Source organism: Sinocyclocheilus rhinocerous, unplaced genomic scaffold (genome assembly GCF_001515625.1).
Source record: "Sinocyclocheilus rhinocerous isolate Xijiao unplaced genomic scaffold, SAMN03320098_v1.1 scaffold1938, whole genome shotgun sequence".
NCBI lineage: Eukaryota > Metazoa > Chordata > Actinopteri > Cypriniformes > Cyprinidae > Sinocyclocheilus > Sinocyclocheilus rhinocerous.
The window spans coordinates 1,021,946-1,049,168 of NW_015629065.1; the positions used below are offsets into that span (position 1 = coordinate 1,021,946).

The 27,223-nt window shown below is 39.4% G+C and overlaps 1 protein-coding gene across 1 annotated transcript; it reads right to left on the reverse strand.

The window, feature by feature from the left end:
- Positions 1-750: 750 nt before the first annotated feature.
- smad6b (SMAD family member 6b) lies at positions 751-27,223 on the reverse strand. The gene is made up of 4 exons (XM_016550535.1): positions 25,737-27,223; positions 23,144-23,200; positions 21,844-21,921; positions 751-1,671 (listed from the first exon to the last, which is right to left on the reverse strand). The coding sequence occupies exons 1-4, from the start codon at positions 26,521-26,523 to the stop codon at positions 1,130-1,132; spliced, it is 1,464 nt and encodes a 487-aa protein (XP_016406021.1). The 5' UTR covers positions 26,524-27,223; the 3' UTR covers positions 751-1,129.

Here is a 27,223-nt window from a genome sequence, read left to right on the forward strand (position 1 = left end):
CTCAACCAACGTGTAGATGTGAGCTTGGCTCTGAAGCGAAATGAGAGATTGATGCCTGAAATAACTTTGCGCCACCAAAACGACCTCCCTCGGTTTCGAAATGTTAATTCCAGAGGTTTGAACAATTTTTAGAATGACAGCCAATGCCCAAAGCCCCGGTTTGAAAACTCCGTTTCAGCAGGTTGTGTGAAACACCACGTCCTAACCAGGCACAACGTTTCCAGCGAGAAGCAACATTACAAAATTACATTAGACAGCCAATCAGAGAAATTTTTAATGTTTAATGTACTGTTATGCAGAACGGGATTTTTGGACCAATCAGATTTCATGATGTTGCATCTGGTTAGGACACCATGTAAAATATAATTGAGGATGCGATGATAAAACACAAAGCCTAATATCAGATGAATTTGATAGTTTACACTTAAAAATAAAGGTTATTTATTGGCATCTATGGTTCCACGAAGAACCTTTAATATCCATTGAAACTTTTCATTGCACAAAGGTTCTTTATATTGGAAAATAGTTCTTTAGATGTTTTCACACCAAGAAAAAAAGGTTCCTTTAAAAAAAATATTCAGTTGGATCAAGTGCTTTGAAGAAACCAAAATGGTATCGCTGTGAAAACCCCCTTTTATTCCATTCACATTATCTTATTTTTTCATGTAAAAATAAGCATCTAGAAGCAAATATTTTTATGGGTGAAAAAAGGGTAAGTGAGAGACAGAAAGCACAGCAATATTATGCGAATACTTTATTATCAATGTGTGAATGGTGTTAGCTTTTCATCTGGATATTAATAGTATATGAAAACTATACACCAAAACCAGGCTCTTCCTATTTTTGCTGTATAATTTTTCAAATTGGTATTGAAAGATTCTTTATCTTTATAGATATTTATATATATAATATATAAGCCAAAGTGCATTTCCCGTTTTTTTCCTCTTGTCCATGTACACATTGCACCATACATAAATAATTACATCGTAAAAATGACTCAGTATTTACAAGTATAATATATATTTCTTATAATATATAAAACTTTATATTAAATCTAAGTAGATGATATTTGGGATAGGCTGTGGAGTCCAAAAGTCTCTCAACACAATTGAGTCCATGTGTGTATGTGTTATCTGTGGTTGTTGAGGAGGATCTCGAGCCAGCAGGGGCAGGAAGTGATGAACTGGCGGGAGTAACAAGGGCCCCAGCCTTTCGCGAAGCTGATGCGCACACTGTTCGGGTCATACGGTCCCTCTAGCAGCTCGGACTCGGCCCCCAGCCTGAGCATGGACGAGCGTTCGTAGTCAAACACTTTTATGGAGTAGCCGGGCATCACCTTGCGCACCACCAAACTACGGCTCCCCGGTACGTCCAGGGTAGGTGAGTTGACGAAGATGGGGTGCTGACTGCGGTTGTAGGCCCAGACTCCGTCTGGCTCTTTGCTGAGAAGCAAGCCATAACCGATCTTGCCGCGCGTCCGCTGCACGGTGCTGCTACGCTGGTCCAGGCTCAGCTGGCCGAGGCAGAAGCCCGTGCCTTGAGGTAGGTCATAGAAAATGCTGACGGCGGGCTGGTACACCGTGTAGAGGCGGCCTACCCGTGTCCGATGCTCCCAGTACGCCACGTTACACCAATGACTCTGCTTGGGGGCGTCAGGTGACAGACTGGCATCTGAAACAAGAAAAGAGAATGGGTCTGTTAGTAAGTTTGCAAATAAAATACAATGCAGACAAAATGAAAACATTTACTGGCCAGAAAGATGGTTTATTATGTGAGTTGAATGCTGCACTGTCATGTGCTGCCTCAAGAGGGCGCTACTTCAAAACTTAATTCATTAGTTATTTACTTATACTGAATGCAAAAGCACAGCTGAAGGTGGGAAATTGTACAAAAAAAAATTTACCCCAAACCAAAAATTATTAAATGACATTAAAAAAAATACTTCAGTTGAGGCTTTTATGCTCCAAAAAACATGCATACCTGCAATGCACACATTAGACAGAACAACCAAACACCCTTTAAATCAGCTCATTTAATTCACTTTCATGCCTTGGGAGTCTGTCTGCAGACTTCCATTTGGTGCTAAACCCTGAGTGAGTTACAGCTCCCTGAATACACGTCTATCTCAGCCACACACACTCTTAAATGTTTCTGAGTACAATGCGCCACGCATTGTGTGCATTTCTGCCCGCTCTTTCTTGATCCGGGGAGAAAGTAGTTGTGGAAGGGGGGATATGGAAAAGCTATGAGCTCATATCCGGCGACAACTCCCTCCCCCGTCTCTATTCTCCTCCACATTCCTGTGGGTGGGTGATGGTGGTGATGGCTTGGGTGGAGTGGGAGCGTCCCCTCCCTGCCAACTCCCGCTGTGGGCCTGGGGAGAGCTTTCAGCTCCCTGACAACTTAGCACGAGTTTGTGACCCCCCTGACCCCTCAGGCTTCACGCTATCAGCTCAGATTAACTTGCACATTGAGTGATGCCATTATTTCGCTCCTGAGAGGCTATTGGCAGGGAGATTTTAAGGGCCAGGTCTATAGTCCCTGTTCATTCAGGGTCTAACAAATGCCCAGGTCATTAAAAAATGAAACTTTTGACATCACTTACTCACCCTCCTGTCATTCTAAACCTGTATGCTGTACGTTTTCTGGGTGAAACACAAGCACAGGAGAGTTTAAGAATCTTTATTAAGCTTTTCTTCATATAGCAACAGTTCGCAGTGATCAAGGCTGTTATGCTCCAAACAGGATTTGTGCACTATATTTCCTGTCTTCTGAAGCCATACAATATTAGTGATGTACTGAAATTTCGGCAAACGTAAAAATAGGATTTTTCGGTTTCGGCCGCAACCGAAGGGCCATAATCATTAATCATTAGTAATCGCTACTGCAATAATGCATTTTGACTGTCAGAATTTGACATTGACTTTATGCAGACAATGTGGATAAGCTACAATGGGTAAACTTTCCTGTGACCAAAAAAGATCCTAGAACAGCAAGTAAAATTTGTTCTGCTGAAAAATTGAGATGTTGTGCATTGCACTACAACTGGTTTATTACCTGTGAACATTACACCCTGAATAGAATAACGAGAATCAGCCAATTAGCCTGAAACCTAGTTACAGTTTTTAGTTAAATTAAAAGTTTATTTTCGGTTTTGGTGTTATTTCAGTCACATCACTAGCCAAACTTTAAGATATTATTGACTCGCTGAGTCGCTGGTAGGACAACAATAACATGAAACATCAATAGCATCACTCATCAATAATATGATGTTATTAGTTCTTGTATGTCTGGTGACCAAATAGTGCCATATTTAATTTGACAGCCTGAATAAGTAAAAAATGTCTCAAATTTTGGTATGTTACTCAAACAGAGCAATTGCAAGGCTTTTGAAGACTTGGAATATATTTTAAAAGTCCTGTAGGGTCAATATGAACCGATTTGGTTATTGTATAGAATAGAGGTGCAAAAAGATTCTTCAAAAGCCTAATTTTTTATTTTGTTTATCAGATTGAAGATAAATAAATATTGATAGAATTTGCATTGTTGGATGAGCTATCCTTTAACCAGTGCCAAGATAGACAATCAACACAAACACACAAACTCATGAACACAAAATACACTGGAAAATAAACACCTCAAACAAATTCGAAAGAAATGTATTATAGGACAACTACTGCCCATTCAAGCACAACTGTTTGGATGTGTGGAATCAGGACCAATTTTAAACACACTTCTCTTTACCTTGCGCTGGGCCCCTGCATGTTAACATTACAGAATTCCTTACATCCTCTTGCAAGGTGGTTTTTCTGCCCGAATGATCTAATGAAACCATTGCGCTGGCCGTTTTCATCCAAAAACACTTCATGGAGAATGGTGTGAATAAATCATAATAATCATGCAGATTTTTCTCTACGTTAAGCCAGTAGCTCTATGTTAGGTCAATGGAAAGGATACAGGAATACATGCTTCCAGCTATGCCGCCTAATGAGGGCTGAATTTGAACTTATACCTAAATCAATGAGATGAAAAAAATGAAACAATGCGGCAGGAAGTTTCACATGGCCGTCTAACATAGAAGTGCTGTGATATGATTAATGACCCCCATTTTAATGTGAGCAAGAGGGAGAGAGATACAGAAAGGGGGTGGTTGAGTCTGCACTGCCTGCTCTGTGGGTTTAAACAGAGGTGCAAAGATTAAAGGTTAATAATCTATTTAATGTTTAGCTTGGGAGCGAACAATGCTCAGCCCAGAGACCGGCCCTTTTCCTGAGGGTGTTGTGCATGTGTGGTCATGTGTTTTAAGTATATTAGAGCTGAAGAGAATATCAGCAAATGTTTGTGTTTGAGAGAGGAGTGTGTGCTTTGGCTGTTCTCGCCTGAGCGGTGCCGTGTGAGTGTGTGTCAGTGGGAAAGGAGACGGGGAAGGAAGAGAACTAATCGGGCAAACTCATTAGAATCTTAGAACTCAAATCCAGCCAGTGCCTTCTCTTTGTTTTGCAGATCTACTCTTCCTTTACACTCCCTGCTGAAAAATCCAGTCTAAGATTGGAACATGGTAAATGCTTTCTAGTTGGTCAAAGCTGATAGACCATCCTGGACCAGCAACAAATCACCTACCAGTGTTCAAACCAGCTTAAGATGTTCAAGATGTTTTTTTGGAATATGTCCACCAGCTAGCGACCACATTGCAAAACATCAATACATTTATCAATAGTTTTTCTTTATTAGGTTCATTTTACAGTAAAAAAAAATTCTAAACATTGTGAAAACCCATAAAACAAGACATTAATCCTTTACCCAACCTTACTCATCTGGATTTAATTTTTTTTCTTATTTATTTTAAAATAAAACAACTTATTTCTAAGTTGTTTATTTTTTTATGCTACTGGCAAATGTTTGCTTACATTTACCTGTATTATATATATTGCATTTCTTTTGTTATATATAAATTATAACATATAACATTATATAAATTACAACATATAAATATGTATATATTTTTTACTGAAGAAAACATATAATAAAACATCTAAACCTAATTAAAACACTTTTTTTTTTACCCCAATGGCAAATATACTTGTATATACAATACATACATTTAACTTAATATTAACTTTATACACTTAAATTAATATATAGCTTTTGCGTGCAATGCATTAATATATATAATTAAATGTATGTATCTAAAGTAGATAATTAAATAGGTTTAGATATTTTATTATTTATTATTGTATTCTTTTTCTTTAATAAAAATATAGGCAGCGGCTATTTGCACTAAGTTTAAATAGCGATAGATGCTATTTACACTAAGTGAAAATAGCATATTTTCTTAGCGATACGCTATTTACACTAAGTGCAAATAGCCATAGCTTCCATTTACACTATGTAAAAATAGCAGTATTTTCTGCTATTTAGACTACTTATTGCAAATAGTGGCAAATATCTGCACCTCAGTATTGAAATACATTATAAAACAGTATGCAGTGCATTGAGTGTAAATTATAGGTTTTATTACAATTATTAAATGGATGCTGACTTGTTGTGACAATAAAGCGCTACCTACACCTAACCCTAACCCTACCCGATACTTCATTTTCAACTTTTAGAATATTTTCCTTCATTTTTATTGAAAACAAATGCCTTTCCGATGTGAAAAGGGACAAGAATGAGTTCTGCAAAAGGCGGATTCGAACTCGGGTCGATCAGTGGAGCTGTTCTTTGATAGCCGTCTTTTGTAATATTGTCTAGCCCAACCACACCTTGGTGGGCAGTGTTAGTGTAAATAGCCTCTGCCAACAAGGCGGGCTATTTGCACTTAGTGTAAATAGACACTCCGACTTTCAAAAATTTCAAAAAATTGACCCTTATGGCTGGTTTTGTGGTCCAGGGACACATATAAAAAATGATGCACAATATAACAAAACTACTCAAGCTACCATTATAAAGTTTTCCTTGCTAAATATTCATATTGCACAATGTCTGTCATCTCTGCATCATCCTGTGCTTCAACGGGCCATTTATCTGCGCACTTCAACTCAAGAAATAAATTTGGCCCTTGACAGAACGTTAAATGACTGAACCGCGTGGCAGTGTGTTTGTGTGTGCGTGCATGTGTTCAGGTAGGGGCTGGAAAATGCACATCAGCAAGCGCACAACAAGCAGGATACAGAGTTCCTGTCTCCCCCTTCCCTGGAGGCCTCACTCATGAGTCAGTGAAGAGCCTCTAACAAGCCGCCAGAGCTGGAAATACAGTCTTACTCAGACCAGGGAAGACAGACAGACGGACGGCACCGCGGCTCTAATCGCAGCCAATGATGGTACTTTAGTATAATAAACCTCATTTAGGCTATCGACTGCAGAGAGTAGGTGTTAGTTCAAAGGCAGTGGACATCTAAACTCATGTACCTTAATGACTCAGCAACAGTTTAGTTAACGACACTTAAGCGCTGTGGGCCTATCACTTTGAGTACAGATAATAACGGCAGACTAAGTGCTAACTAAAGTGAGAACGCCTCAGAATTCTTCAGTTTTTCTCTCTCTTTCGACACACCCGGACACACTTCACGAGGGGTGGAAGACAAAAGCTGGGAGCAATTACGCTTCTCTGCGTTCATTTAACCCCAGCACCTTTCAACAGCTCGGTTTACCCATTAGAAAGGTAGAGTATGTTATTATTGTTATTATATTCTCAAAACTGTCTCCGCCGGTGTCAATCTCCTCAGAGACACACGCTGTCAGCGGCTCTGAGGGGACGGCATCGTCTGACCCCTTCCCGAGCTCAGCCGGAACGACTGAAAAACACAAAGATTCACAAACATGCTGTTGTGTGCTGTAAACTACAGGGTTAAAAACAATTAGTTTAAAAAGTATCATTCTGTGCACAGCCCTGTGCAAAATTGGTCAAAAACGCACCAGTTGCTTGAGGAAAAGATTATATTAGAGTAGTAAACCGCTCAAAGGAAAGCAAACATGGCCAGCTGAGATCAAACAACGGCTAGGGCCTTGTTGACTAAGAGCTTAAGGAGGCCGTGAGACTAAAGGTTACTTTGTCAGAAGGCTAAAGTCTTTTATTTAGTCCCTATTTTGTTTTCAGACAAATACCAGCCCCTTTTACAAAGCTTGAAATGAACAAAACACACACACGCTCAGCTAGACAGCCACAAAGGTATTTCCTTTGAAATTCAGAGCTTGGTCATAATGCTCTGGTGGACGTGCTACTCGATCAGTAAGGTAAACATGCAATTCACAGTCCATTCCCAGGCCAGACGGTCACATTCACATCAAAGGAAAAAACAGTCTATGTTGGACTGGGCGGATTTGTGATATATACAGTGTGTGGCCATTAGTGGGCAGGACCATTTTAAGTTATTTACACGTGAAAAATGAAGAAATGTAGAGTAATGAGAAAAATACAGAGTGGGATGTGCCCCAGACAAGTCAAGACGAGGAATAACGTGTTATTAAGGGGTGTTGTTAAGCACAATTGTGTGGTTGTTTACGGTTGTCAAGCAACAGTGCAAGGATTCAACTGATATGCAGTCACAGTCGTGGGTATATTAACTATTTTACAATGCTTTGAATGTGGCAAAATATAGTTTTCACAATTCAATTTTACTGTTTTCAGTCCTATTTTAAAGTCCTGTACCTCTAGGGTTCAAAGCTGGTTTTGCACTGATGCCAGAGAATGAGATGAATACAAAAATTCGATGAAGCACATTTAATTTGTTAAATTTGGGGTCAATCTACTAAAGATTTCTTTAAAGTATTAAAGAAATTAAGACTTTTCAGAAACTTTCATTTAACAAGGATGCATTTAATTGATCAAACGTGACAGTAAAAAATATTTATAATGTTACAAAAGATTTCTATTTTTAAAAAAAAAGCAGAAAATAAAAATATTAAGCAGCCCAACTGTTTTCGACATCGATAATAGTAAGAAAGGTTTCTTGAGATTAGAATGATTTCTGAAGCTTCATGTGACACTGAAGACTGGAGAAATGGCTGCTGAAAATTGTCAATAAATGACAATATAAAATATATTAAAATAGAAAACAGTTCTTTTTTATTGTAATATTTTTCACAATATTACTGTTTTTACTGATGTTTTAATCAAATAAATGCAGCCTTGGTGAGCATAAGAGACTTCTTTCAAAAACATAAAAAGTGCTCTAAAAATATATTAAATGCGCACCTGGTTAAACTATATTGCAGGTGCTTAGTGAACAAACTGTGTTGTTAACTTGGTGTTAAACTGTTTCATGTATTTGCCCCATTGTGTTTAGGCAGTGCATTATAACCAAAGACAACAGGAATGGTATAAAATGAATTATGCATGAAAAAAATGTGGATCATATTGTATTTCAAACAATGTCTCGCATTACATTCTTGCAGATGCACAGGAGCGAGACTTCATGTGAGGTGGAACGACTACAAGAAAAAGACAAAAGACAAAAGATTTGGAGGATCTGCTCACACACACACACACACCCCACCCCTCCACACCACACCAAAAAAAATTCATTTGGGGTGAGTTGGAGGTAATTAACTCTAAGTACACAAAAGGGGGTTGATTTCTATGGCGATACTATGTGATTATCCACTAATGCTTTTAAAAGCACCATGCAGGGAGGAGAAAAGGCAAGAAAAGGACCGCCTCGGGGTAAACACACGTCCATAGAGCTCTGAGCAGATCCAGAGCGAGAGAAAGATCGAGAGGAAAAACAGCAGCTTGTCATCTCTTCCCACCAAACTACAGGCCCACATCCCTGTCTTTTTCATCCCCTCTAATCCAGGGAATTCTGAAAAGATGAACTCATTCCTCCACACTAACATTCATGGCAGCGAAGCTTTCTTGAATTGAACTGAACTGAGAGCGAGCGAGCGAGAGAGATGGAGAGGGAGGGAATGGAGGGGGAGTCTGAGTCTCTTATCCTGTGCCAAGGATTAGATTCCCTCCAGCTATTAGACTGTACCACTGCACTGACAGGCGGAGGGGGAGAAAGACAGAGAGTGTTTATGTGAGCAGGAGAAACAGAACGAGAGAGCACAGTGAAGTTTTATGGTGGACAAAATTCATCTTTTGACGCCACTCTTGACAGGCCTGGGCATTCTTCTTCTCACTGGGGTCAGAGAGGGAAGCTGGAATTACGATTGCCTGGACTGGGGGAAAAAGTGAAACATAACAAACAATGCCGCCATACTTCTCTCCCTCCGGCCTCTCTTTGGTACGGCTCTGATTTTTTAGACAACTATCACTACAGGGCGACTTACAACACACTAACGGGCCACATTTAGGCCGGCGTCTGTACTATCTCTGCCATCAAAGACTGCTTTATCAGCCAGACGCACTAACTGTGGCGGCACTCTCACACAGATGGGTTTCTTTCTCTTTGACCCGCTCTCCTTTTCTTCCCTTCACTTCATTAATTTTAGAGTTTTTACAGTTTTCTCAAGCTCCTTGTTACCATTGCTGGGCTGTTAAAAGTGGTGAGACAACATATCATTCAGGAAAACAGAACAAAAATATTCATATTCAGAACAAAATACTACATATACCTATAACTGCCAAAAGCTAATCACATACATACATATATGTATTTTCTGTCATAGGTTGCGACACTCAACTCCAAAAAAACAAACTGCTAACAGACAACTGTGACACAACAGGACTAGACATAAATGAAATGCTGTAAACGTCATTTTTCATAATTCATTGTAGCAACCACAATTATCATTATTTATTCAATGACTTCTGCAGCTTTATATTTAGGCCAAAAAGGGGCTATGCAATCTTTTATGAAAATGCAGATAAACAGAATTCACAGTCTGAATTTACAGAGTGCACGCAGATTGCATTGCAAATGGCAAGTGTGTATTTTAATCCCTTCACTATGGCTCTATAGTGTTAATGACGACTTGGTCAAATGTGCGTAAGATTCACACCTCAGACCCATATAAAGCACAGCTTAGCTCAGATTCACTGACGGCCGCTGCTGCCCTGCCTCTCTGGATTCCTTAACACTCACTAGTGTTGACATTTCAACACATGGGCCATCTGAGCCCAGAGCAACAAATGAACGAGTATGCGGTCTCCCCAGGTCAGATCGCTGGGCCTCTGCCGTGATTTCCACAGCAGAGTCAAACGGTGCGAAGACCCACAGATCTATGTACTGATCTCCACGGGTGAGACTTAGCCAGAAGGACTGGGGGATCCAAAACCGAATTCCTTTACCATGAGAACAGACGGGGCAGTGTGAAGGACAAACTCCCAGAAATACAGACCATCTACTGCTCGCTCGCAACCTCACACTGCTGCTGCTTCTATATGGGAGTGTGGGATAGATTATTGGTTCCTGTTTGAGTGTGAATGTTTAGCACTTTCAAAAAGCAGATTAAAGGTGACTGCATAGTATTTAAGAAGCCATGAAAATATCCATTACTTTCGCCATAAAGATCTGATGAACTCTGAAACCCTTTCACTAAGTACTTATCTGTCATTTAGTCAACACTTTTATCCAAAGCAAATTACAGTACACTCATTATGGGGACATTCCAAAATCTTGCAGTTAAAATCCCTGAAAAATAATTACTAAGTTACACCACCCTGTTAAAAACAACTCTTTAAAACAATATGGATTGCTCTGCCTATATTTTCACTGGATCAACCACATAAAATAAAATATAAAAATAAATATCTCTTATATGTGCATGTGTGTTTATGTAAAAATATATTTTATAATTATTAATTGCATAACAATTAACTTATATTTAATATAAATTTGTAATTATATATTTTGTGTCAGAAAAAAAACATTTATATTTTTCATTAATTCTAACGTAAAACGAATTACAACAATTTACAATTATTTGTACATTTTTTTATTTATTAATATTATTATTATTATTATTTTGCATAGAAATAGCAATTAAATAACCAATCACAATTTAGCTGAAAAACACCGGCACACAATTATTTATAATTTTCAACCCATTGTAACTGACGCTGCCAAGACTATAACAAATCAGTCTCACAAATTTGAAGACATATTTAGAACAGCAGAATTCACAACAAAAAACAACCAAATTAGTAGTTTGCAAGACATAAAAACACACATGCATGATCAATGAACATAAAACATTACTGAAAACACATCGGTTATCCAATAGGGCAAATTATAGATTTACTGGTTCCAGTGCCATCCTTATTGTTATTCAAGGAATAAAGATACAAAAAATACAAATCATCTATTGTTCAAGTGATTATGATCTGTTAAGTGTAACTTATCAGAAATCCAGACTTTGATCACCGCAAATATTGCTGTCATAAAATATATTAGCCTTACATTAATGGTAAATGGGCTCTGGCAGCTAAATGTTACACAGCAGGTACGGTTTCAGAGCAGGGAGCCAGGCCAGTGGTTGAGACAGTTCTTGAGCTCAGGTTAATTTAAGGCGAAAGCTATGTATTTGGATACAGCTCATCTGCAAGGTGATGGACACATACTCAGCTCAGATGATGGCGTGCTATTGATCGGCCCAATGGATCATAAACACTCAAGTGAATGCATCCTGACAGCCATGCCGTCTTCGCCTTCTGTTTCAGTCACAAAAGCTTGAAGTCTCGCAAGTGCTGGGTAGCTACACAGCTGCTTTCTAAAACAAAGCAAATTGTTTATGTTCCCCCATTAAAAATGCACAAGCGAGCACTTCTAATACTTTGTGAGGTATCAAATCTGTCAACATGGAAGAAGAGACAGTTTAATGCTCTAGGGCTTGGCGATATATAGAGCAATGTTAAATTAACAGGTTTTAATGTTACTTCCTAAAGATATTAATAGTTTTATAAATACTAAATAAGTAGGCTAAATATTGGTGTTTATCACAGTGTTGTTTCATAAGTGCATATAAATACAATTTAAATGATTTACAGTAATTGACTGTTATTTTTATAAGACAAACAATTTTTTTATTTGATTCTACTTCATAAAAGTGTCTGTTAAGAAAAAACACAAAAATATTGATTAATGTATCAAATATCATCTAAATGAAAATAATTAAGATATAATTATCTACATAAAACAAACTTACTCAGTTCTAGAAGGCTTACTTTAGAACAGCTTATTAGGTAAGAAAGAGACAAAGCAAGACAGACAAAGACACAGAAAGACTGAAATAGCCAAGCACCAATGACATAGCCTTGAGGCACACCAGTAGCATATACTTTAAAGGGGTCATATGATGCGATTTCATTTTTTCCTTTCTCTTTAGAGTGTTACAAGCTCTTGGTCTCCCCCCAGACATGTTTACCTCAAAATACCACTAAAATCCATGAAATACCCCACAATAAGCAGAAGTGAATAGGCTTGTTTGCTGTGGGTTTTCCAAGTCCTCAATAAGGGCCACTGAGGTATGGCATGAACTCCCCATTGAGGGCTGTAATTGCATTTAGAAAGAGAGACCAAACTCTGGGCACAGAGCAAATACGTCCAGTTAGTGCAGATCAACTTAGTGTTCCTCTTGCTCTCCGGTGCTCACAAATCCCGTTTTGTGTCTCTGAGGGAGTCTTTTGTTCCGCGCTTAGATTGACCAACAGGGCAAACTAAAACAGGTACAGTGTGCTTCGTCATACCACTAATCACATCAGAGAATGTGCTGCGGCTAAGTGAGTGAAAGAGTGAGTGATTGCAGTTTGATCGCCAGGCTTGTCTCTCTTGCTATATCTCTATCTCTCTTTTCTTATCTGTTTTGCAGTCATTAGCGTGAGGATCAAGGACTCCTAAATGTTAAGAAAAACAGACGGCTTCTTCTTTAGTCACTACAATAAGTTGCCTATTTTGCAATACCTAGGTACTACTTGGTGAAATATTTTGTAAGAGTGTAACAGTCAAAAGTTAATTGCATGTCACATCTGCCAATGGCAATTGAACTGAGAAAACATTTTTGCAGTATTTTTTTAATTAAAAAAAATAATCATTATATACATTATATACATACATACACACACACACACACACATATATATACAGTGGGTACGGAAAGTATTCAGACCCCCTTAAATTTTTCACTCTTTGTTATATTGCAGCCATTTGCTAAAATCATTTAAGTTAATTTTTTTTCCTCATTAATGTACACACAGACAGCCATATTGACAGAAAAACACAGAATTGTTGACATCTTTGCAGATTTATTAAAAAAGAAAAACTGAAATATAACATGGTCCTAAGTATTCAGACCCTCTGCTCAGTATTTAGTAGAAGCACCCTAAGAGTGAAAAATTTAAGGGGGTCTGAATACTTTCCGTACCCACTGTATATATATATATATATATATAGTTAATTCTAGATAAGAGGCACTGAACTCAATCTCTTGACTTCTTTGAGAGTATAATAGAAGTCCCCCTTTGTGAGCTCAGCTCCCTCTGACAGACATGCATATCCTGCTCGGTTAGTCTGAATAATATTTCCATAATTTTGAGCAGCAAACACAAGGGGGAAAAAACAACTCCCCTCACAGAGTTCTGGAAAAATCCAAAAATATGCCAGTGCCAATATGATTTAGCCTGACAAGTGTGCACTGCCTTCAACCCTTTTGATTGTAGCACCCGTTTCTAAAACAAGAGAACATCATCACCACTTGGCCAAACTTGTGGAAAGAAAGAAAAAAAGAAAGGAAGAAACAGAAAAACTAAATCGAGAAATTACACATTAAAAAGTAAAAAAAAAAGGCTTTGTGACAAATGTATCCTGTGTGAGAATAACATTGTGTCAAAAGTAGTCACACCTAGAAGATGTACACAAAACTAAAAGGAATAATTCACCTTAAAATCACAAAGAAAGAATGACGGTGAGTAAATTTGAGTGAACTAAACATTTAAAGACTAGCGCTCCATTCCGCCCCACACATCGTGTCCGTTTCTCCATGCACGCTCTGTGTCTCTCTCTTAATGAAGGTTAACGTGAGGATGTCGGACTCCATGGGGCCCTGCAGTTAATCCACACAGTGCATTCTGCAGGCCAGAGGAATGCGTTGGCTCTCCCAGTTTTAAAAATACTGACTGACATAGGTCCCTGCACAACTGTCAATGTTCCTCTGGGGAGGAAGGGGGGAAAACATTCTTCACTTTATTTTAGCTAGGCAATCAAACCACAGGCCTAAATCACCGCTTGTCCATCCCAGTGTCAGGCGCAAGAATTTATTTTTTACCGTTGATCCTAAACTGCTCAGAAAACAAAACCGGCTTTTGCATCTACTACTGCCACCTTTTTGCTGGCTACCCTCTGGGCACAGGCCAGCTGAGACCGAACGCAAAAGCTGAACGGAGTATTGTTCCCCCTTCCACAGCCTTGAGAGGAGGCTCGCTAAAACACTAAACTAACAGTTGGACATTCCATACATTTTTAATGGCATGGCTGCCTCTTTATTTGTTTCCCTAACCCCGTGGCCCGGACTGAATGAATGGCTCTATTGGAGGAGGCAGGCAGGCGCAGCGGCGTGCAGGGTGGAGGGAGAGGAGAGATGGGCTGCCCCAGCCTTCCCAGAGCGCATTGCAGGACTCGATCTCTCACTCATTACTGGGTGGGGGTGGGCTCAGTGAGGAAATGATTACCTGGACGAATGGTCTGCAATTTTACACAAACTCTTCTCTCTTTTGAAATGGACAAACACATTGGTTGTCACATATACTAGATGATAAATAAGCATGCTTTATGTCACAGTGTAAGCCTTTAAAATAAAATAAAATAAAATAAAATAAAATCAAACAAAACAAAACAAAATAAAATGAACCCTCTATTAAATACTGTGACTGCATTTTGATGCTTTCTGTAAATGTGTAGATCTAAATTCACATTAGACTAAAAGAATATGCCTGACTGAAATTGATGTCACATTCACTTAAAAGAAAGTTCTATTATCATACTGCCACTAGTGACTCAAATAGTGATTCTTGATATTGATTTTGTGAAATACGTGACTGATATCACAACAATACAGCTAATATAGTCTTTGGAGAGACAAAATCTCTGCTTTTCCAAAATGCTTTACATCTTGAAATATTTACTGAGGTCAAACAATGTGGTGAGAAAAAAATACAATTTAATGTAATATCCTTAAAATCCAAGTCCAGTTCCTCATTGAGAAGGCCAAGCTGCACGTACTTACACACGTAAACCTACTGACAAAGACAAAAACATGCAGAGAGACATAAACAGCATTACCATAAACAAATATGCATATCTTTTTCTCAATCTGTTGTGAGATACAATAGAGGTGGACGACTAATTCAGCTTTCCACTATTAGCCGATGAGCATTTGTTTGCCTTGTTTACGCGTGTTATGTAAGGGGAAGAGGAAGTCGGTCATTCAGGACAGGAACACACGCTCAAGGAGAGCTGTATAGTATAGCCATGACGGCACGGTACTGCCTGTGTTATATTTACATACTGTGCATCTCTCCGTAAAAAAAAAATAAATAAAAAAATAAAATCAAACGAATGCTACACAGACACATGTAGTCTCACACACATATACAAATGCACATCCCAACCCATCACCTCCAGGCCGCTGGGCTTCTCTTCAACATTCCTCAGCTTCCCCCTGCCGTCAAAGGGGTAGTTGAGCAGCCCCTGTGCTACAAAACCCAGGCAAGCTTTTTAAAACAGGATGTTTGGCTGAGGCCTCCTTCCCCTCAAATAAACAATCCGCAGAACCTGATTTTCTGGAGGCAGGGTGGAAGTACTCCAGTCACATTATTTCCACATCCCGTATCCTGGAGCACTTGGGGCCCTGGGGGAGTGTGGGCAGGCTCTGGGGCTGCGGTGGAAACCTGAGGCCCCGTGCCAAGCAACGGGAATAAGGGAGAGGGAGAAAAAAGATAAAAGGAGGGAAAGAGCGAGAGAGGGATAGATACTGAGGTGAGGGAATATGAGTGGGGAGGGCAAAAGGGTGGCCCCTGCACTGTCCACCCCACTGTGGCTCATTTTTCACTGGCAGAGTAACACTGTTACAGCGGCAGGGCAGCGTGTGCGTGTGTGGGACTGTTCTGTCTTTCTGTAATATGGACTGGCATGGGTTTTTAGGAAAGAGAGTGGAAAAGGATAGCTCAAACTGAAACCGTCCCAATGCAGAGCTGTTTAGACTCTTAAAGTTGCATAATTCATTATTCGTAGTTCTGCTGTAAATGACGTAATACAGCTCATGTCACTCCCATGATCCAAGTTTACCTCAGAGACGGAAAAAATACAGTGTAGTTAAAGTCTTCGCATTGCGTACATAATATCAAATGTCTATGATCTTTCTCATGATCACTGGTTTAAAGGAAAAGTTTATACAAAACTTCACATTTTGTCATCATTTATTCACCCTCATTTCATGAACGTGTTGGGAAGTTTGAATCAATGTTATTTTAGTATTATTAATATAGTTATTAATATTTTGAATTATCTTTTATATTTTAATTTTAGTTTCATTTTTAGTAATTCGTTTAGGTGATTTGATAATTTTTATTATTATTTTAAAAAATATATTTCTAAAGTTTATTGATTGATTGATTATATTCTATTTTATAATTGGTTTAGTATTTAAACCTAAACTCTTTTCAGTTAGTTGCTAAGGCAGAATATCTAATTTTGGTTTAGATTAAGTTTAAGTAATGTCAACACTGGTTTGTATATGCAGAACTGCAAATAAGATTTAAGAGTGCAAGATTGCCTTACATGTTAAACTGTTATACAGAGTAATGGTTTGACTTGGAATATAGAGCATAATGTTTTGGCAATCTTTCTGGTACTTCCATGATGCTTTTTTGGAGCTTGACAGTACTTGATCCGATCGTGATCTCAATGTATAGAAAAGATCAGCATAAACATTCTTTCAAATTTCTCCTTTTGTTTTGTTTTTCTAAATCATACAGGTTTGGAACGACATTAGGGTAAATAAAAGATGACAGAACTGTTATGAAAGATTTAAGCATTGACAACGAAAAGAATTTGAAACTCAGTCTAGATATTTTCAAGCGTCTGTGAGCCAGCTGATAAATTGAGGGGAAGACATCACATGCCTTTTAAGGCTTTTCAGAATCTATGGGCGCAATCAAATCAATGGTAATCAGCACGCCGTCACATGCTTCGATTACTTTGTTTAATTGTTGGCCGTCTATATGCCCTTTTCATGCACTGCAGAAATGAGGTCAGATCAGACCTAGACAGACTGGCATGTGTGTACTGCTGCCAGTTTATCACATAAAAACACGTCTGTTTGTGATTTTCTGATAGGGAGAGTATGTGATTATGCTTGTGTCAGACTATCAGTCAAAACAAAACACACGCTGGCCTGTAAGACAGCAGTTTTATGAAAACAAAGACAATAAGTTGTACTATCAATACTGTGATCAACCAGTGGCTCCTTGTGAAAGCAATGCTGCCTGTTTAGATCAGTTCGGATTCAGCACCTCTCATACTTCATGACGCATACCCTTTTTCCACTGAAATTGTGCAGATCGGTAGATCTCTGAATCTGCCCACATTGCCGTTGATCTGAGAAATCAATAATAACTGAATGTGTTTCTACATGACCAACTCACAAACCAATATAGCACATTATAGTATTTGTTTATTAACTGTTTAAATATATAAGATTTCATATTTCAATTTAAATACAACTAATTTAAATGATTTCAAATGGGGAAAAATAAATGCATTGGAATTAGTCTAATGAATGAGCACCGTGCCACATATTCAGACAATAATGGGATTGATCTAGTTTTTCACCATTACATTTTGCGTTTTTATGTGGTCTTTAATTAAAAACTATACTTGGAGATATTATCCCATACCCTGGCTTCTGATGTTACCTGTTTATTGTTTAAAACCACCAGATCTAATGAGCAAAGCAGAGCCAGAAAGGATCCAGATTGGACACCGACACCACTAACACTGTTGATGGAAAAGAGGCTTTGGTTTACAGTCATAATGCTGATCAGTTTGGTAAAGTCCAGTACAGTTGAATGAGACTGTCACTGCTTTCCATTTTTAAGACATACAGCACCGATAGGCCACACATAGGGACGCCAGCCTGGCTGTGGTCTACTCCCCAAAAACAGAGAGGGCAGTGTAAACATCACAAAGAACCAGGAGTGAACCCAGAGTAAAATTACAGATCACCAAACCATTCCTCTATACCCGACTGAGCCTTTACTCCTCCTCAGGCCAAAACAGTACTCGATGAACCTACTCGCACAGCCATCCAACCGCCTTTCCTACATTCTCAAGGAAAAATAAACACAACATACAAAACACAATGGCACCACAGGGCTCCTCAGTGGGACGTGGGGTCTCTCTCATAGTGACACAACTACAGTAAGTTCTCACTGTGATTGTGACGTCTTAAAGTAAGAACGTACATGCGTGAAAACACATTGGATTTGCTTCCTTTTCCACATATGGTGACAAATTCCAGGGGGATTATTAGGGTGCATCTCTCAGCTGTAGCACATCAATGGCTGTTCTGAGATTGATTTGTAAACAGCCACTGGTTTTTCGGCCCTGCCAGCCTTCCACATCTGTCAGATCCCTCATCATAGAGACTAATAATCACTGGAAAAACAATTCTACTGCTCTGCAGCAGGGATGTGCGTCATTCAGAATCCAATTGAGATCTTTAAATTCCAATTCACTTGCTGAATTACTAGCAAATATAATGCGGAACTGCACTCGAAAATTAGAGTAGAATTTAGTAGAATAAAGTAGAAGTAGAAGTTGGAATTAGAAGTAGAAGTTATATATATATATAGCATCAGAGGATGAGGAGACCACCTCCCAATACAGGGGCTTGCGAACCACAAAGATCACAAAAACCCCAATATAGAGAGGAAACAAACTCACATGCATGCAGTTATACAGGAAGCAATGAGACCTACTTCAAAGAACATAATTCTGATCTCCACACGGCCACAACAAGGAGTGAGGAAACAGGTGGGCTGCATTACAACCCAGTCACAGCTACAGAATGTGACTGGAACCACACGCGCGCACACATTTTTACAGACACATGTAGCACATCACGACCACATGTTTCGACGGCCATGCATTGAAAACATAGCGAACACTTAATCAATAGCTGTGCGTTGACACAGTGTAGACATAAACTGACAAACACAGTTGCTATTAAACGAGAAACTGCGGCTGAAACGCCGAACTATAGACATTCAGATACAAACAGACAGAGATGTACCCAAACACGGGAGCGCAGACATCTTAGACACCAACACAAACACACAGAAACGCAAATATTCACAAGGATTCCAGGACGTGCAAAAAAAACAGTCGTGCACAAACATGCAAAAATGCTAAATACATGCAGAAAGGCTCACAGAAACTCAATGAAGATTTGAGCTGAAAATCCTAATGCAGTGTGCTTCAAACAAACTCACTGAGGCAGCAAGACATCAAAGACCTATTACATAAATAGCCTCAGATCTCAAGCATCCACAGACTGTCTTTCAAACCAAGACGCCAGATTCTCTAAAATCTCGCCCTTGGGCGGCAGGGAGTTTTCATCAGACTCGTTGAGATGTGTTCTGTTGCTATTGTCAAACAGAGTGGATGAGTGTTCAGAGCAGGAGTTACACTCGCCCAGGGGGCTGCAATCTGCTCCCCCTCCCACCTTTGGCCCCCCGGCCTCACTTTCAACAGCTTTACTAGTTCCTGCATGTGGGTGGGGTGGGATAAGGGACTCAGGGTGGGTGGATGGCAATATGTATGAACGCTTTTAGATTTTAGATCCATTTCCTTTCTTTCTTGCTACACAGGTAGCATAAAGGAAAGGGATGAAATTCCATAGGTGACCCTCTACAAATCTACATACCTTATGTTTAGTGATTTGGAGAGGGTCACCTATGGAATTTTAACAATTTCAGCAACAGACATTCTTTGGAGAGCTGTCAATTCAATGCTTCGCACCAAATTATTATAAGCTGTACTGAAAAAAAAAACCCTGCATGTGATGTATTTTGAATGCTTAAAGGCACAATATGTAAGTTTTCGTCGCTAGAGGGCGCATATTCAAAACAAACAAGAAACAAAGGTGTAGTTTGATGACGCCGTGAATTGAGTGTGGAATCATGGGAGTTGTCGTCTTCATTCTCACAGCCGAAGCAATCTGACGGGACTCGGGCAGAAATCATGTTAATTGATGCACTGGTTTTAAAATGCTATACTTTGTATAGAAATAAATGTAAATATTAAAACACTTTTTTACTCTACATTTGAATTTATTATAATGTACAGTATGAAAAATTAACATTAATTTCCCAAAAAAATCACATTTAAAAGAGTTACTAAAATACTTAAATGAGTGTTAGATGATGGCAAAAAAAATAGTTTTAAATTCTACAACTGAATTTAGCCATCACAATATAAAAAAAATTAATATTTTCCAAAGATCACATTTAACAGTGTTACTAAACATTTTTTTTTTAAGTGATCTAAATGCAAAAATAGGGGAAATGAGCATGCACATTTAAATATCGACAATATAGATTAAATGTATTAAAAAATAAATAAATTGGCCAATAACAAATATGGTACCATATGCATGCTATATTTGTCAGTATATGACAATAATAAACATATCTAGTTAAAAACGCTCCTGCATGCAGGCTAAAAAGGCCTGATCATGAACCTACAAGCAAGTCACAGCTCACACGAACCAAATCCAGAGAAAAAAATCTCAGCAAGCATTTGAAACATCATTTGTTTGCGCAAGGAGTGTCGCCAGTCTGTGAAGTGGTGGTGACAGGGTGCATGAAGCCACAAGCTCAGGTAGCTCCTTCTGGGAAAGGGGGTGGATTGACCCGCTCTCTTTGAACGCTATTTCTAGCGCTGCAAAACAAGGCCTTAGCCTTTCTGTCTCTGCGGCCATGATCCTACGCATGCATGGTGCGGTTCCAGTTTTATGAGAGAAGCATGTTGATTTCATTCCATAAGAGGGGAGTGTTTCATCTCAAACCATGACACAAGACTGTTTCTCCTCTTTTCTCTCAGTGTGGCCCTTTCACAGCAATGGAATAAAGCCTACTCCGGTCAAGATAGAGCCGTAAAGGCTGATATGTGCATTTGTGTGTGCGTGTTCTGTTACGCGCTGTTGTGTGCAGAGCATATAACGTGACTCGGTGTGCTCGAGTGTGTGTGTGCTTGGATCTTATTACAGTTTGATCCCACTCAAATATTTCTGAAAGAAAACAGAGGAGGGGAGGCAGGCTCTATGGCCAGTCAACACGGCCCACTGAACCTCTGCTGGGCTCACAATGAGAGCTTTATCTCCACCGCACTCTCTCCACTCCTAATGGCCTTTAATGAGGAGGAGCAAAGCACAACATAAAAACCAAATTACCTGCAAAGTTTGCTCATTTATTCAAACACACTCCAAGGGAACCCGCAGAACTTAGGACAGCGGAAGGTATGCCTTGCTGTTTTCTTTGCATTTTAGACTTTTACTGAGCACTTAACCCCTTCCTGGCCCTTAAAACGGATGCAAAACTATGTCACTGGAATATTCCTGCCAAACTCTGAGATTTGTATGACAACTAACAGGGAACACCCTCTGCATGCTCACTGCTTTCTCTTGCAGCAGGGGGGAAAAAGTAAATATCTGGTGCAAGGTCACCATCACAGGCACGTAGCCTTTGTTTGAACAAAGATGTTACCACATGAGCTCTCCAGGACTGGAAAAAACAGCAACAAGTCTGACAGTGGTATAACAGGCCATGCTGACACGAAGACTCCAAACAAACCGAATTAAAACAGAGCAACTCGACAATTTAGAGCAGATATATTTTAAACTCACCTGAGAATTCCCCTTGGGTGACGTTAGGCGAGCTGGCAGCCTCTGTTTCAGTGTAAGACAGTGTGGAATCTGACAGATCTGAGGAGATAAAGGATGTCATCTGGTTAGAAATTTCATTTTCGATCCATTTTTAATTTGATGATACAACTAGGAATTTTAAACGCACAGCTACCAAGCAACATGCCATAGTTTTCTATTATATAAATACCTGCATTACCCTTCAAAAGTTTGGGGTCATTAAGATTTTTAATACTTTTATTCATTTACAGTGTTACAAAATATTTCTATTTCAAATAAATGCTGTTCTTGTGAACTTTTGATTCTTAAAAATTCTGGAAAAAAAAGAAATATCATGGTTTTAACATAAATATTAATTTTCAAATGTTTCTTGAGCGCCAAATCAGAAAATTACAATGATTTCTGAAGGACCATATGACACTGAAGACTGGAGTGTTGGCTGCTGAAAATTCACATTTGCCATCAAAGCATTGAATAAACATGTCAAATACAGAAAACAGACAAAACCAGAAAACAGTTATTTTAAATTGTTATAATATTTATAATATTACTTTTATTCACATAAATGCAGCCTTGGTGCGCAACTGCGCATAAGAGACTTTTTTCTAAATAAATCCTACCGACCCCAAATGTTGAATGGTACTTTAAATACTTTTTTTTGTTTGTTTGTTTTTACATAGAAGCGTGTTAACTAATATATTTTGCTTTGCTGTCAAGAATTGTGAAATCTCATTTTGTACTGGTACTGTATCAACAGCTGATATGTTGATATTGAGCCAATCCTACTAACAAATAAATGAGTTATCAGGCTGAGCTGCAAACCACCAAAGCATCAGTTCCAGATGGTACCACCTCCTATCAACAGTGTGCCCGATGTTGAGCTATGGTACCGAGAGGATATTCCAGCCCAGTGCCAGGTCCCAGCACCCCTCACAACAGACAGGGCCGAGCCCAGGCCGGCTCCAGATTGGCATGCTGAAAATGGACCCGCCGGATACTGGCTGCAGCCTCCACTGGCTCTCAGTTGGTCACTGTGCCTAATTGCCACCATTAAAATTCTTCACGTTGTTCTACTTTTTGCTTCCCCTTTGGCTCTCCGTAAAGCCAGGGATTCAACCAGTGGGTGACAACTGATGGTACTGACTTATTTTGGCCAGGTTATTTTGTTACACAGATTATTTTATTACATTTGTCAGTAAATGATCTCACATCATCTGTTCCCTCAGAATGTGCATGTACATGATCATTTACAATGATATTAGAGCGTGTATGTGAAACTTACCCAGTGGCTTGTGTTCTTCGCTGGGGGAAAGTCTTGAGTATGGAGGAGGAGGTGACTCTAAAATATAACAGCAGTATGATTACAATTGGAATAGAAAAAAGGGGAAATTATATATAGATATATTATTTAATTTGGACAGACTAGGTTGGGTCTGTGGCTCACAAAATGAGCAATATATTAATGACAAAACACAATGTAGATGATATGTACAATCTTGTCTACAGCACTCTAGAAAATATATGTATTATATACTGAAGGTCCATATGCTATCTGTATACACAAAACTGCACAGAAAGCGGCCGGTTTCTGCAAAATTCAAATGCCTGCCATTTACAAAGTTCCACACATTTCCTTTCTTGCATATTCAGTTGTTTAATATTTTTACTAATTTTATACTGCTTTGAGATATCAACGAGAGTGTACTACTCTTAGTCCTGGTTAACACATTTTCCCATGTTTAACACCATGAGTTAAATTTTTTTTTTTTTTTACATTTATTTTCTCAAAATCACTGGAGAAAAAAATCTGCATTCCATCTTGGTGGTCTGGTTATTTCCTATACAGGTAGGTGCTGCATGTTACCTCAAAATGCACAAACTTATCTTTTAATAGCAGCTCAGTTTAATACTTTATATAAAATAAATTTCTATTTATTTTCTGTAAAATAACAAAACACCAAATACCATTTAAAAAATAGTAGATTAAAACAACAACACCTTGGATTAAAAAGAAAACACAAATATTTAATTGTATTTTTCTGAAGCTGAATAAAACTCAAAGCGGTTAATATAGATGATTCACCATTTAATGGCATGGACACCAGTGATGGACTAATACAAAAACAACGTATATATGCCGTTATAATTAGGTTTTTCGAAATTTCAACGCGCAAAAACGAAAGGGGGGGGGGGGAACTTCGAGGACACAAAGGAAAAAAGTATCTGGATAAGTAATGACCTCGCCTTTTGCTCGTGGGGGAAAAATAAAAGCATAATGTGGACTGTCTCTTTAAGAGTGGCGGCAGTAATTGCCAGGATCCTAAACTCAGTCACTCAGATACACAGCGAGTCAGTCTGGCGCCAGTTGTATGCAAACTGTATATTACCGCCACTCCTTCACCTAAATAGCATGAGGGGTCCTCCTAGGGAAAAAAGTGACTTTTAAAGCGCAACTTGAAACTGATATCTTTGAAAATATCAGTTTAATTATATCAGTAAAATATTAGTGAAAATTAACCTTGCAAAAATCCGCCAAAACCATGGAGTTTGAAGATTGAGAGGGCTCTGTTGTTCAATCGCATGAAAGAAATACCATCTTCATGGGGACACGCATGAGCGCCTGAGAGCTATGTGTGTCTCTACAGAGAACAGAGGGGAGAGAGAGGGGCTGCTGTCTCCCTCAAGCGTCTCTGCTCTGAGAAACTCCAATAAAACGCTGAGCAAAGAGTGTAATTGTCAGTTTGAAGCCTTTGATTTAAAATGATCTCTTAATATGCGAGGATTTATTATGGAAAAACTGATTTATAGCTTGCCAAGTGCCTCAGGTTGCCAATGCCCTCCACAAAGGATTGTCAATCTATCATATGAATGCTATTCTAATCGTTACGTTAGTTCATCAATCTGTGGGATTTTAAAGCATGTGAAGAGCGGTTTAACTAGTTAATCTGCTCGTTTGAGTTGTTTGAGACTAAACATATCACAATAACATCTGAAATTTAGAAACTAACAAGTATTGGTCATTGTGAGCCTAGTGAGAGGAAAGTAGCCAGCGGATGGCTATATTATATTATTGCTAATGATTTGACTAAGGAAAATATCGGAATGAAAACGTACTTGCGTTCCTTAAATTGCTTGGACTTGGATTTTAGATCTTTAAGGCCACACAGCCAGTGTTTACATGAGATCAGACTTTAATGAAATTTTCTAAATCAAATAAAAATGACTGTCTCAACCGTACTACTAGCCTATTTGAGAGACAATTATTTGGAGAATAGCTACATAACCCATGTAGGCTACCAGCAGATAATTAATAAACTAAGCAGTAGCCTAATTTAATCAAGGTCACATATAGTAGCCTACTGTATGTCAATTCAGAAACCTGCATGAAATACATTTTAAAAACGTCATGCATTTTATATGCAATTATTATGCTTGTATTTTACTTCTAGATTCCTGGATACAATGCAACTGTTATGGAAAATTATGAAGTAGCAGAAAATTAAAACAGGACAGTGCAGGGCTGCTATATTGTGGACAATGTGAAAATTGCTCCTTTTTAAGTCACTGTTGTCATTACTTAAGCTATTTAGAGCACTGAAACGTAATTGCTTACATTTTACTAACAGTATTTCTTTTCACACTGAATAGCAAGTCGAAATTCTTCTTTGCTATTGCACTCATTTTATCAATGGCATTCTGTAGTAGGCTAGGCTATATGAATCACTGTAACAACAAAGCTTCAATGCATCTGTTAGGGGAACCCTGAGGAAAGCCCTTTGGCATAACAGCAGGTTGAAAGCGAAGTCTAATAATGAGAAAATCTAGTCAGTTCAGGTTTTATACATAGGCTACCCGTCAATGGGATCTTCGCTTACCTGGCCCACAGAGTCGGCTATAATGATATGGATTGCAGCACACTACCGGAACGTCCTGAGCTCCGAAGCTCTTGCACTCACAGAGCGCTTTAAGCTGGGCCGTATGCTGCAGGTCTGACCACCGGTAAAGCTTACAGATGAGCAGCTGTGGAGGAGCCATGTGGCCGCCTAACAGCAGCTCGGTCCGCGATACCATCACACAGTCGCTCGGCATCCCTCCTTTGGACTCCACGGCTTCCAACAAAGTATCCAAGGTTTTCTCCTTTAGCCTTTTTAATAGCGAATAGGTGGCGGTCTTGAGCTCCTGCTCCATGACGGAGCGAGGTTTCGTCTCCTGGCTCTCAAGAGGACCGGGGTCCCGAGAAGAGCCAATGTTCCTCAGCACGAGCCGGCACGAGCCTCGCTCCGGGCTTCTAGACCCAGAATGATGGTCCCGATCTTTAAATAAACAGCAAGTGACTGTTCTACAATCGCTGTCCTGCACAGCCCGAGGGCTTCCCACCGTACACACCGTACCCCCATCTTGGTCCAAGACGCCCCCTGAGGTGCCACCACCGCTGCTCGCAGTGGGATTCCTCGTACACACTTCCCCATAGTCCACGCCAGGCGACCCGCTCGGGGTCATCGGTCTGAACTCCGTCTTGGGAATTTTCTCTGGGTTGGAGCCAAGCAGATCGTCTCGAGACCCCTCGCCGCTTTTTCCATATCCATCGCTCCCCTCTTTATCTGGAATCAAACGGCTTCTCCAGAGTCGCCGCACAAGACCTGAGCGTTTCGTCCTGAACATACGACAACTTGAAACTCTAGATGAGTTATTTACGTTCAGATCTTAGCGATTTGAAACTATTTCTGAGCTCGTGCAACATTAATGTTGGAAGAATGCCGTGCAGCGCGTGCACAGCCGAGCACCGTATATTGGTGGCAAAACCACAACATTAGTTTTGAAGGCACACTATTATATTGCATTAAAAACAGAGAACATCAAACACCCGCAAGGCTACAAGGAACGCATTCATTTTAGAAGAACGCTGTCAAGTAGTCTACAAGAGAACAATGTTTGGAAAGTGGAGCTACAGTGCGATGCTTTTTAGATTTTAAATGCACTACGGGTTTTAACTACACCAAAGACTTTTGTTGTCAAAATCCCATGCGAAATGCTACTCTAGTCGCACGCTCTCAAATGTTTTCGGACTTTGAAACACGTTCAAATCCACTCTTCAACAGCAGGTCTGGTGACATGAATGAAGCTGCTCCTCGGCGAATTAAATCCACAGACAATTCCTCACAGAATTCACCATTCCGGTTGTTTTCCACTATTCCAGCGCACTCTTTTTTGCGATCCCAAAATATCCTTGTGCGTGCGCCGGGGCCAGAAAATGAACAATCCGTGGACTTATAGTGTGCTCCTGGTTCCGTGTTCAGACCTGGTCAAACTGCAACCCAGATCTCTCTCTCTTTCTCCGTTTCTCTCCCTTTTTCCTTTTTTT